At 41.4% G+C, this 12656-nt stretch overlaps 3 protein-coding genes across 3 annotated transcripts; all 3 read right to left on the reverse strand.

The window, feature by feature from the left end:
- Positions 1 to 140: 140 nt before the first annotated feature.
- cldn10d (claudin 10d) lies at positions 141 to 3457 on the reverse strand. The gene is made up of 5 exons (XM_050063557.1): positions 3134 to 3457; positions 2770 to 2931; positions 2593 to 2674; positions 2375 to 2482; positions 141 to 2249 (listed from the first exon to the last, which is right to left on the reverse strand). Exons 1-5 carry the CDS (start codon positions 3363 to 3365, stop codon positions 2063 to 2065), a joined length of 771 nt encoding a protein of 256 aa, XP_049919514.1. The 5' UTR covers positions 3366 to 3457; the 3' UTR covers positions 141 to 2062.
- A 420-nt stretch (positions 3458 to 3877) lies between these two features.
- Positions 3878 to 6524, reverse strand: LOC126401961 (claudin-10-like). The gene is made up of 6 exons (XM_050063558.1): positions 6390 to 6524; positions 5568 to 5707; positions 5315 to 5464; positions 5111 to 5198; positions 4915 to 5022; positions 3878 to 4838 (listed from the first exon to the last, which is right to left on the reverse strand). Exons 1-6 carry the CDS (start codon positions 6479 to 6481, stop codon positions 4712 to 4714), a joined length of 705 nt encoding a protein of 234 aa, XP_049919515.1. The 5' UTR covers positions 6482 to 6524; the 3' UTR covers positions 3878 to 4711.
- On the reverse strand, positions 6012 to 10808 carry cldn10e (claudin 10e). The gene is made up of 5 exons (XM_050063556.1): positions 10343 to 10808; positions 10093 to 10254; positions 9226 to 9307; positions 8343 to 8456; positions 6012 to 7486 (listed from the first exon to the last, which is right to left on the reverse strand). The coding sequence occupies exons 1-5, from the start codon at positions 10572 to 10574 to the stop codon at positions 7063 to 7065; spliced, it is 1014 nt and encodes a 337-aa protein (XP_049919513.1). The 5' UTR covers positions 10575 to 10808; the 3' UTR covers positions 6012 to 7062.
- Positions 10809 to 12656: the final 1848 nt, after the last annotated feature.

The raw sequence follows: 12656 nt of genomic DNA on the forward strand, positions 1-12656 counted from the left end.
GGTTCTGTTTTTCTTCAGCCAAGCACAACTAACCAAAAGTGATTTAACATGAATTTGTCACATAATAATTTTCTTCATATTTCACATACATAAATGGTTTGAATACCCCCTCTGCCTCTGCCCACCCGATCCAAGTGTGTCTCATTAAATCACTAGTAACTTAAATGTTGTGGGAGAGCAGGTATAAAACCTTCACTGTCAGTGCTTCACTCTGACTGGCTGACTCGGCCATGAAACTCATTTGTAATATGAGCAACTGGGTTTTATGGGAAGTGACAGCTGTGACCGCTTCCTGCTCCTTGGATATCATTAGTTCCTTTGCAGAGGTCCTAAAACATACTGCACAAGTCTTCTGCAGTACACGGTGCTTTATTTACCAGACATTTTCAGCTCTTGCTTTTATCAGGATGGCATCTAAAGTTGACTAGTGATCAGTAATGTGACTAACAGATCACCAGAGATGCAGAGGAAACAACTCTTTCATTTGCCTGATTTTGAGTGCCATCTTCTGGAGACTCAGGGGAAGTTCAGGTGCAGAGAATAAATGAACAACTGTATGAAATAGGAATTCCTTTCAGTGTTCGTTGTTCAAGAAGTTTGCCTGTGAGCTGAGTTATCTGTAGAGGTCTCTTTCTCCTCAAAACTAAGGGACGCCATGATTTAAACCAGTAAAAACATGGAAAAAACAGTTTTCGTTGAAAAATCCGTTTCTTCGATGCTGTTTGGCTTGTCGCTGAGAGGCTGCTAGCCCAGCTCCCACTAATGTATGCTCGCGTTTCTCTCTGATAACTTCAGATACAGACATTCAGGAGGTTTTTACCAGGAGGTGAATTATCTGCTAAGGTCTCTTTCTGTCCAAAACAAACAGACCCAGTAATTTAAACCAGTATAAATGTTGAATAAAGCAGTTTCATGTAAAAAAAAAAAAAAAAAAAAGAAAAGAAAAGAAAATCAGTGTTTGTCCGATGCTGTTCGGCTCAGCAGAGGCAAAGGGGATGTGATGCTACTGATGGGTGACAGCAACGAAATGACACGGAGCATGTCCTTGATTAAAATGCCATATTTCTCTATGTTTTAACATTGTTGGATGAATACACGGGTGTATTCATTTTAAGACATTTTAATGTGGTAAAGATACATATGATCCCTTGAACAAAAATACATTTTTTTTAAAAAGGTGATTGTAATGCTGTTTTATATACAAAGTATCTCTGGTGATCTATATGTCACAAGACTGATCAATAATGTATAAAAGGAAACTGGTTACAACCTAAGACACACCCTGATGAAGGCAAGACAGCCAGAAAGGTTAGGTCAGGTAAATAAATCATGCAGGACTCTTCAATTTCAACAGATTTGTAAACAGATACTAAGTCGTATCATGTGCTCTGATGCCATCTAGCTGTAAGAGAGTGCATGATTTCTCTTTTAAACTGGAGCTTTTGGCCTGTTTCAAAAGAACAAAGCAGACAGACAGACAGGAAAGAATCAAAGGCTCAGCAGACAGTGGGTGCTCCCTGATGAAAGAGCTATAAATACAAATGTTAAAAAAACAACACCTGGATCTGGATAACCAAGCTTTGCTTTAGCAACAGAATTCATATTTCCAGCCATGAGCACCTCATTAAAGGAGTAGTGTGGCATTTTGGGGAATATGCTTATGTGCTTTCTGGCTGACAGTTAGATGAGAGGACTGATACCACTCATGTCTGTGTGCCAAATATAAAGCTGGAGCCAGCATCTGGTTAGCTTTGCTTAGCATAAAGACAGGACACAGGGCTGAACAGTTAGTCGGCTCTGTCTGAAGTTAAAACAGAGATATAATGTGTTAATTAATGAGCTGTAGAGATGGAAGTAGTCCGATTTTGTTACCCAAGCTAGCTGTGTCCCCCTGTATCCAGTCTTAATGCTAAGCTAAGCTAACCATGTGCTGGCTCTGGCTTCATATTGAACATGCAGACACGAGTGGTATTGATCCTCTCACCTCATTCTCAGCATGAAAGCACATCTCCCCAAACTTCCTTTGAAGTCTCATAAGTCACTGTCTCAGCTCCCCTCTCACTCAGACGAAGCTGTCCCTGTTAAAGGTCCTGCTGGTCCTCGTCGTAGCTCTGGTTGCCCGGCTCTTCCTGCCTTCATAAAACAGCGGTGGCACAAGAGTCACTCTGGACGACGAGGCTGGCAGCATGTAGGTCCGTCTGGTCCGGGCAGTGGCGTAAGTGGCTGGTCTCCGTGGCCTTCCTGAAGAGCTGTTGATATAATTGAAACAGGAGATACACGGTGACGTTCATCAGTTTCTCTATTCATTAGTATAAATCTAAAGAACAAAGGCAGTACAACTCTATAAGTGAAAGATTAGAGGTTGTATATTTACCTTGATGGAAGACCTTCTTTTCCAGAGAAGTAAGTCATCACCGTCCCCCCAGAGAGAAGAAGCAAGGAGCCTCCCCAGCCAATGAAAATTGCAGCTCCAAGTTCAAATCTGAACAGCAAGTATTAAGGTATAGCAACAGTTAAGGTCAGACCTTCTGCACTGTTAAATCCCTCAGAGGGACTTTGTAATAATAACCCTACTGCTTCAAATGTACTCACTTCTGTTCTCTGAAATGTGGATCCAAGAACTCTGTTATGACTTTGTTGGCCCACCACGAGTAGGTGATCATACCACAGAATCCTATCAAGAAATATATCTTACTTTAAACATCCTGAGTGCATAACATTCACACAAGGTTGACACTTGAAAGCATCTTAAAAAAAAGTTGTGTTTACCTGAAACCAGATAGGTTATACCTCCAGCGAAGGTCACCCTGGCGTTGGCGATGTCTGATCCACCTATTTTAGTGCATTTCATCCCAACGAGTGTGAGGACGCCTCCGAAGAAACCAGTGATGACGGCACAGACAGCGAGCGCTCTGCAGGCGTGTAGGAACACTGAAAGAAAACAGGTGATACTGAAATGTAGCTGAACAAAATGAGTATGTTAAATGTACCATTGGAGCATTTAAAATTATATAAAATTCAGCGCCCTCTCCCCACCCTGATAATATTTGTACAGTCACTAAATCTTTTCAGCTGTTCAAGTTCATTAAAAACTTAAAGGACTGTTTATTCTGAGGTTTTCAGAGTCTCCTACCAGGCAGGGCCAGCATCGAGGGGTAATCCTTGCAGTCAGACACCCCTGTGGTATCTGAGATGCAGTCCTTCCACAGGTTGGAGTAGTAGTTGGAGGTGGTCAGCACGATGCTGCCCACCTCGGAGAAAGTCCAGTACTCTGTGGGGAGAGTGGAACACACCAGGATCCAGCCACACAGACAGGACACAAAGCAGCCGATCTCCATGTACATCACCACCGTCCTGTACTTCATGGTGAGTGTTGGTCCTCGAGCAGAAACCAGTAGAGATGAAAAACTACCAAGATGTGTTGAATATTGGGTCCAAGTTTGAGCTACTCAGTGTGGGAAACTGTGAGCTCTCCCTCTATGTCACTGCTGATGCGCAGGTGTCACACCAGCAGTGTTGTGTTGTCATCTTATCTTTTTGATGATTTTGCCTCGTAAGCATCCTTCATGTTCCCAGCGCTCAGGCAGAAACGGTGGAGGATGACGTCTTGTTGGATCAAGCTACCATTTATTTATTTTGCTTCCTCATTGTTCAAAAATCAACCTTTTATTTTCTTTAAGCACATTTTCTTCTTTTTTTGACCTCACTGAAGCTCAAAATGTAGAAAAATATAAAGTACTAATCCTCCCATTCACCAGTAACTGGACGAAATACAGAGGCACTGTGTAATTAAGAATAAAAAAAGAAATATTTAGTTTAAAAAAGTAATCACAAAAGACGGACACCATTGTCTCTGCATTGTTTATTTTTATGTATACAAAACTGATTTGATGGCTTTTATTGTTTCTTACTTTATATCGCACTGTACAAATGAAAAACTGTCGTCACACACTTGCCATTATACTGTAGCTTCTCAGTATTGTTCCTGGAAATTTGGGAAGTTTCTGTTCCACAATTACAGACAAATTATATGTATTATTTTTAAAGCATATTCTGATGTTGTTTAAAGTCAGTATCATGACAAATGTGACCATTTTTAGGTTAAACAAGCAGATACATGCCCAACTTTGAGCCTGTGGGCCAAATCTAGCCAGCTCTCTGTGCCGGTTGGCTTGCCAAACTTTTTTTAATTCACAATGAAAATGAATCAGTTCACACTGTGAATTGTTTTGTAATTTCTATGTGAAGAAGGTGGCAGAGTGCATAAAAAATAATAAAAATAGAGCTTCTTTATAATTAAAAAAAATGTCCTCAAATTTGAGAGACGCCCCTGCGTACACCTGACCTGTGCAGGGCTGCTGCTACTGCGACTTTGCAAAGATAAATGCGTACAGCAAATGATAAAAGGTTGAAAACAGGCAATTTATTTATTATACATACCTATAAATATTATTCATGTTTGTTTATTGACTGTCCCTGGGCCTCCTGTCATTTTGCCCTTGGGAAAGCAACATGAGTATCCCTGATTTAGACCCTCATGTAGGAAGATAAAATCAAGAGAAAACATAACAGCTCCATAAATAAGTATGATTTTGTATTGCTTTTTTTTTTTGCAGTGTGCATTTGGTCCTCAGTATGCTGTTTGTGATTTTCTGGTTATGACTGATTATATGTTGCTTCCTGAGCGGGACAGTAAAGTGAATCTGTAATGTTACACATTCACAACAGAGGCCATCATGTAGGGAGTGTTTCTGAGGTCAATTGACCTTTTTGACGTTCGACAGATGTGCACTTTTTCTTCTCTTCGTCCACTGGCAAAGGGAACCATGGGATGTCTGCTGCAGAGAGAGAATTGTTTCCAGTCACAAATAACAGTGAACATTTGTTAGTTAGTTGAATGGTGTGTTAACTAACCTTTTTGGGTGGTTAACTCTGCATGCAGTTGCACACTTTACTGTACAGCCGAGTAGGATGAGGAAACTCCCCGCCAGGCCGAGGTATAAGGGGGTTCCAATTTCATAGCTGAGGAGAAAACAGTTCAAATTGGCCACTGACTTTGATTCACTCACATTTGCCTGTTAACAAGGGTGATTCAAAGGCCACATGTTACCTCAGTTTTGACGGATCTGCTTTGCTGTGTAAAAAAGCCGCAACCACCCTGTTTATGTATAAACAATAAGCAGCCACGTCTGATGCGCCTGCATGAGGGAAAAGCCGATGACGCATGGGAAAGAAAACAAGATGAACCAGTGAGTTCCGAGAAGCTGGTTTCAACACAGCTGAAACTTTGTGAGTGCAAACAAACGATACTCACAGCCGAGCAGATGGAAAGCAGACGCTGTTATTAGCATGCTGTCGTTACTGCCGATGTGCGTGCACTCCATTCCAAAAAATGTGAGCACTGTGCCGATGAAGCCGAGGCAGAGCCCGCTCATCAGGAGCCCTCTGACTACCTGGATATATGCTGATAACACACAAACTGAGGTCATAAATTCATTTATTCATTCATGTATTTTACATTCTATAAGCACTGTGTAAACAGACTCAGAATCTGTGAGTGGACCCACTTTTGACTGTCCACAGCACCCCAAAGTCCACACAGTTCACCAGAGCGGTGGAGTCCTCATAGCAGTCCCTCCACAGGTCAGACCAGTACAACGCTGTCACCACAACGGAGGAGCCCCCTTGACCCCCCAGCTGGGCCACCCTCCAGTGAGAAAATAGATAAAATATATACACTTACATCTTGTATTCCACAGTCTTGTTTGCATGGGATTACTGCAACCACAACTTTTCTTTCATTTTTCAGGCGTAAATAACATATTCCAGCACTTGAATAGGCCATAGCACAACACAGCAGCTTGTCAAGTGGGCCGAACCCGGACTGAACCCGAGCAAAATTTCTAATTTGTTGTCCAAACCCTGCCCGGGGCTCGGGTCGGGTATCCACACTCTGACTAGGGGACCCAAAACAAGGAATAGAGAAGCCTGGATTCCAGCATAATTTATTATCTCTTATCACTCCCAAAAATTGATTTTCAGCTTTTAAATTTCAACATTTATCATGAGTTTGTTACACTACTGCCAAAAATGATAAAATATGCTTAAACTCAGAGACAGTTCAAATCTCAAACTAAGTTTTTATTCTTCTTTTACCATATCCAAAACTTATATCAAAGTGTCACCACAACAAAATGAAAATGCATCTGAAATTAATGAATTCGCACAGAAAATCCCTTATTTAAGAAACAAGAGAAAAGAGTAACAGGAGCACTCCGATCATGCACATTTACACTCGTCAGTCGAGACACGTTCTCCCTGTAGTTTTCAGAGCTTTAGTGCATCAGGTCCATCTTTCTGTTTGTGTCTTCTAACACTTATTTGCTTACCTCCAGTGGTCCATTGCAAGGGTGCAGCCCACAAAGCCCCATCCTAGTGTGCAGAGCAGCAGGCCCAGGATCTGAGCCAGTCTCCTCCACATCCCTTCAAGAGCCTTTGCTTATTAAGCACAAATAGTTACTAAGATGTTTTAGACACTAAAGAGGGTGGAAAGTAGAGTCAGTAACTTCAGAGTTGAAGGTTTTTAATGCCTTTCTACCTTTTAAAGGAAGAAGTCATTTAAGAAAATAAAAGCTGGAGGAGTTTTTCCTCAGGTCAAAGCTGCAGGTCCAGTCCTCTTAAAGCAGCTGTCTGATTGTGTGAAGGTCTGAATAAGAGCCAAGCACACTCTGTTTACTGTCAACCAGACCTGATCAGCCTGGTGCAGTTTTATTTGTTGTTTTAATGGCTACACAGAGGCTGCCAGTCACAGCAGAAATGGATGTGTGTCTTAGTAATGTGTTATATTGAATGAATGTATATACAGTGTCTAGTTGTGATGTATTATAGATGATGAAGATGAAAAAGAGGCATTTAACAGTGAAAAAGATTTGTCGTACAATTTCTCATACAAAACACATACTGAATTTGTATAAGATACAGATTCATAACTTGAATAGAAAAGCATCAGATCATCAGTCCGTCACATTTAACATTTGTCCGTCACGTTATGACTCGCGTTTATTAAATATAAGAGTTTTTGATGAACGGTGTAGTCTCACTCCCTGAGCTGCCCGACAATGATGACACTGTCCGGCTGCTGCCGCTGCTCCTTGAAGTGGACAGAGTTGACACGCTGGACCTCGATGAGACTCCAGACTCTGACCCCGACCCTGATGTTGATCCTGATGCTGAACTCGACCCTACAGATCCTGCAGACCTGGTGGTTCGCCCACTCTTCGACGACCGCCCCGACTTGGCTGTGCGTCCAGATTTGGATGTGCGCTCTGATCTAGAGGAAATTCCAGTCAGGTCTGAGCGCTCGGACTTGGACGACAGCTCAGACACGGAGGACAATTTGGTCTTGGAGGTGATCGCAGACACAGAGGACAGAGCTGTGGTGGACTTGTTTTGCTCGGGGTCTGGTACTGGCTGGATGGTGATTACCCTGAGAGAGAAATGCATTTCTGTTAAACATGACGAGGCTACTGAACCCATCTTAGTTCCAATCTAGCAGAAATTAATTTATTGTTATATGTGAGCAGCTGTGTCCATTTTGTTCAGTCCATGTAGCCTCCAGAGTGAAAGTCAGTGATTGTTGGTCCCATCCACCACACTGCCCGCCCGCTACTTGGACTTTCACCTCCTTAACTTGCGCTGACCAACCGTGTTTCCTTGCGACGCCATCAGGTGCCATTACACCGTGATGTTGCCCAGCTGCGTATCATGCTGACCTGAAAGGAGCTTTTTTCGACAGTGTCTGATGCTGAACTCCCTGTCCAAGGGTTAGGGGGGTTAGGATGACATGTAAGGTCAACTTGTCAATCAAGCCAGAGGTGACATAAGCAAGATCAATAATTGTACCTCTGCTTACTGGGTTATGTCTGTGTCTCTTTCACTCTCAGCAGATGTCTCAGAAACTTCACATGAAATCTTTTAGTGTAAGAGCAGGCTGCAGATGGATTTATGCTCCCTGAGCTCCTTCTAGTGTCGACGCTGATCCACAGCAAGCACTTTTGGCTTTTCTCATTTAACCACCAAAGCTGTTAAACACCAGGCCTCTGTTTGTTTATGGCTGCTATGGCTTTAGGGTTATATTTCATGGTGAGAGGGAGTGTACCCACAGTGCACATCTGCACACTCCCACCTTTAACCTGCTCGACACTAACACAGTTATGCATTTAGGATTATGAGTCATTCCACTTGAGCACACGGGACACTGGTATTTATTGAGGAAGCGGAGAGAGGAGTTATTTATTCACTTCCCCCGACATGTTCCAACAACAACATGTGTCCATACTCACGTTGCCTCTCCTCCACAGAGCGGCTTACACACTGACCACAGGTAGAAGAAACCGCCAGTCATGTGAAAGGCTGAGCCGACCCAGCCGAGGAACATCGGCGTGCCAAGGTCATACCTGTCGGTGTGTGAAGAGGTGTGTTTTTATTAAAGACATTCTTGATTAAACAGGTTAAAAGTTAACCTTAAAGTGAAACTACACCCATTTTAAAAATGTATACATTATTACCATGGTCAAAGACGGTCCAAAAATACTATTGAACATAAAAAAGAGCTAGATAAGAGCACACGGGGTGTTCCGAGTATATGGCTATGTGTATGTAAGAAGTATGGAAGAGTTCACTTTGCTAAGGGGAATATAGTTTTGAATTATTTTAAACTACTGGTAGAGCTGGGGCGTTGGTGGCTTAGTGGGTAGAGCAGGTGCCCCATGTACAAGGCTGTTGCCGCAGTGCCCCAGGCTCAAATCCAGCCTGTGGCCCTCCGCTGCATGTCATCCCCCCTCCCCATGCTCACCTGTCCTGTCCATTAAAAGCAAAATGCCCCAAAAAATATCTTTAAAAAAAAAAAAAAATTACTGGTAGAGCTGACTCTAACCAGCAAGGAGGCTCTCAGGAAATGACATCATTACAGTGTGTCCAAAAAGATATATACTGCTGTTTATGTACACAAACTAATATTAAATGAAAGTACACATATAAGGATATGTAGTTCATATTATGCGACTTTGGACGCAGTGATTGTCTGTGAAGCAACTCCAGACTTCTTGATGACATCACAAGTTTGACTTTGAGAGAGAGTAGCTCGTGTTCTCAAATACTGATTGAACTTTTCAGGGCTGTGGAAATAGCATAATTATTGTGATTACAGCCTCATAGTTGACTTACTTAAGTCCGTCAAAGTCAGGGTTGAAGTATTCCACAGAGACATACTGTGCGTAAACAGCGTACCCACATGTAGACAGCAAACCTGAAAGAAAGCATGTTGACAGACAGGGAAAACACTTCAGTTGCACGTGATAGTTGGTTGAAACAAGAACCCTGGTTTTAAGTATTTCTGTGCAGGATTTTTAGTATCAGTATCAGTTTACTATGTAATGTTGCCTTTAGTCATAGAAAAGGTCATCAGTGTTTCCCTACTTTGGAGGTCACGACCACAAAACGGGTCACGAGATAAACCTGAGAGGGTCTCAAAATGATCAGCAAAATAAAAACTGAACTTTGGTTCAACTGGTCACCAGGGGCCTTTATTTGGGGCTCACAAACCAGAAAGGTTGGGTAACACAGATCTGTATTATGACATTGCTGTGACCGAATTCCAGCCATTATCCTGTCTCATATTACAAGACAATATGGGGAAATGGATCAGATGCCCCCTTAAGAATAGTGTCTACTTATTGCTGAATTAACATTAAAACACCAGGTTTTTAATGTTAATTCATAAAGCTAAATGCTATTTTAAACTCCTAACATGCTCTCAAAGACCATGCTAATATTTAGCAAATATAATGTTTACCTGTTAGTTTAGTGCTTCACAATGCTAACCTTTGTTGATAAGCACTAAACCCAAAGCTAACGCTGAGGGTAAAGTCCATGGTTAATGAAGTTTTTGGTCGTAAACAAAAGTATTGGACAGGTTGATCTGGTAAGGGTGCTAGAAGTTACGTTACACTGCATTCTGCATGTCAGCAACACGCACAGCTTGCACATCTGCCAACTGTCCTCTTACTAAAACTTTGCTAAAATTAAAATTACCGCTGGTTACGTGGCACCATCCACCAATGTAGATCTTCTTGTACTTAGACCGGTCTTTCCCCCCAATGAAGGTGCACTCCATGCCCATCAGACTGAGCACAAACCCCAGCATGCCCAGGGAAAGAGCCGCCATCAGCAGGCCTCGCACTATCTGGATGTAGCCTGGAGTCACACAGTAAGACAAACAGACATTAATGAGAGTCTAGATGTCAGGGGGTTTGTTAGATAGGGTGGAAAACGTGTTACCTACCCTCCACAGACCAGAGCATAGGGTAGTCGTAACAGTTGCTGACAGCAGTTGAGTCTGTAAAACATGATCTCCACAGGCTGGACCAGTACCAGGCCACCTTGATGATGGAGGAGCCCCCCATGCCCCCGATGGAGGTGATCTTCCAGCCCTCCATGGCCATGGTGCAGGCCACGAAGATCCAGCCCAAAACTGACATCAGGAAACCCCAGATCTGAACCACACGGACCTGCATCTTGTGAGTTTATCTCCTATTTAGATTTCAGATCCAAGGAAGCTTCTTTTTCTAAGAATCCACTCGTCCACAATCCAATTTTGATGCCTTTCTCTTTTTCTGTCTTCAAATGGCGGTCCCTTACTCATGCACAAGATGTGTACATCCTGAACAGAATGTCCACTTTTCATCCAAATTCAAGCAGAAGCTTGTCTCAGCTGCTCGTCTCAGAAAAAGCAGAGGATGAGCGCATCACAGGTAAGAATCAGGGGTGTGCTGTTGTTTTCCAGGTATTGTTTCACATGTGGGTGAGAGACAACAGTCACTCAGGTTCCCATGGGCCACAGTTGAGTGTTGTCAAGTTTGAATCTGGACTGAGAGTGCTCACCTCAGCATTTATCTCCAATTACCAAAGCAGCTTCATGTCTCCATAGGACATTGCCTCATATGCACACACAGGTTAAAAGAAGGAAGATTTGGTCATAGCATGAGTCCATGTATTAAGTATACAGTATGTGGTTTTCTTGAATTATTTCACTGTCCTAAAACAACGTTACATAATCCTGCAATTACTGCCCTGTAAGGTCAGTTAATATAATACAGCAAAAAAAGCTGTTTGGCATTGGCAGAAAAGATTTGGCAAATTTCTCATGGGTGCAACCCACATACTCAGCTCTGCTGCTCATCCCACAAATGCATGTTCCCTACAAATGTGGCACCATTTAAAAGGGAAATAAACAGGCTTTCCAACGGTATCAGATTTATTGCCAAGAAGCAATGTTACAACAAAGAAATGATCTACCAAACACAAATTTCCTTACTTTTTGTGCTTAGTTTACATCCATGGCCTTTTCCCTGTCCTGTCCACGAGCACAAACGCCCCCTGTTGCTGATGGGCTGGACGAGTGGCTCGGTCTAGGCCACTTTGTTTTTGTTGTCCATTTACACTGTCAGGGCTGTGTAACAATACTAGATTTTTTTTAGCGCGCACACAGGGGTGTTGTGTGCTTTGAGTTTGACAAAAAGTGTAATGGATTAGAATCGCTGACTGCAAATAGGATGGGCAATATATCGAATGTGCTTGATGTATTGTGGCTTGTTCCACATGGGTTGTATAAAATGACTATATTGCAAACATTGTAAGTTGTCACGTCATGTATTGTAAGCCACTGGCATGGGACTCACTTAGTCACTAGTGGTGCTTTGATTTTTTCAGTTTACCAATACTTTATTTAACTTTATCATAGGAGTACTATATTTAACTTCATTAAAACAGTACTTTATTTAACTGTATTATAGCAGTACTTTATTTAGCTGAATTATAGCAGTACTTTATTTAGCTGAATTATAGCAGTACTTTATTTAGCTGAATTGTAATAGTATCTTATTTACCTTTATTACGACAGCACTTTATTGAACTTTATTATAACAGTGCTTTATTTAACTTTATCATGACCGTACTTTATTTAACTTTATTATAACAGTATTTTATTTAACTTTATCATGACCGTACTTTATTTAACTTTATCATAACAGTACTTTATTTAGCTGAATTGTAACAGTACTTTATTTAACTGTATTACAAAAGTACATTATTTAACTTTATTATAACATTACTATATTTAACTTTATTATAGGCTAACAGTACTTAATTTAACTTTACCTTAACAATACTTTTTTAACTTTATCACAACAGTACTTTATTTAACTTTATCATAACAGCACTATATCTAACTTTACTGTAACAGTACTATATTTAACTTTACAATAGGCTAACAGTATTTTATTTAAGTGTATTTTAACAGTACTTTTTTAAACATCATTATAACAGTAGTTTATTCAGTATTTTAGTAGTTTACAGTAGTAGTAGTAGTAGTAGTAGTAGTAGTAGGAGGAGGAGGAGATTTCAAATGACTAAGATGTATGTTGTGTTACTGATGGAGCCTTAAAATATCGCAGTATTTTTTATAGTCCATATCACCCCTTACTGCAACTTTAATGACCTTTACATGTTCCATGAAACATGTAACAACACTGCTGCTATGACCTAAGCTGCTTGCAGCATCATTCTTGCCTCAGGCTTTAAGCTGCTAGTTATTAGTA

The sequence above is a fragment of the Epinephelus moara genome, chromosome 15, assembly GCF_006386435.1.
Source record: "Epinephelus moara isolate mb chromosome 15, YSFRI_EMoa_1.0, whole genome shotgun sequence".
NCBI classification, from domain to species: domain Eukaryota; kingdom Metazoa; phylum Chordata; class Actinopteri; order Perciformes; family Serranidae; genus Epinephelus; species Epinephelus moara.

Coding starts and splice junctions, on each gene's coding strand:
- cldn10d (XM_050063557.1), bottom strand. CDS start 3,365: ATGAAGTACAGGACGGTGGTGATGTACATGGAGATCGGCTGCTTTGTG. Junction 2,483..2,592: donor CCACATTTCAGAGAACAGAA/GTGAGTACATTT, acceptor CTTGCTGTTCAG/ATTTGAACTTGGAGCTGCAA. Junction 2,250..2,374: donor AAAGAAGGTCTTCCATCAAG/GTAAATATACAA, acceptor TTATATCAACAG/CTCTTCAGGAAGGCCACGGA.
- LOC126401961 (XM_050063558.1), bottom strand. CDS start 6,481: ATGTGGAGGAGACTGGCTCAGATCCTGGGCCTGCTGCTCTGCACACTA. Junction 5,465..5,567: donor GGTGCTGTGGACAGTCAAAA/GTGGGTCCACTC, acceptor GTGTGTTATCAG/CATATATCCAGGTAGTCAGA. Junction 4,839..4,914: donor AGAGTTAACCACCCAAAAAG/GTTAGTTAACAC, acceptor CTCTCTCTGCAG/CAGACATCCCATGGTTCCCT.
- cldn10e (XM_050063556.1), bottom strand. CDS start 10,574: ATGCAGGTCCGTGTGGTTCAGATCTGGGGTTTCCTGATGTCAGTTTTG. Junction 10,255..10,342: donor TATGCTCTGGTCTGTGGAGG/GTAGGTAACACG, acceptor GTGTGACTCCAG/GCTACATCCAGATAGTGCGA. Junction 9,308..10,092: donor ATGGTGCCACGTAACCAGCG/GTAATTTTAATT, acceptor GCTTTCTTTCAG/GTTTGCTGTCTACATGTGGG.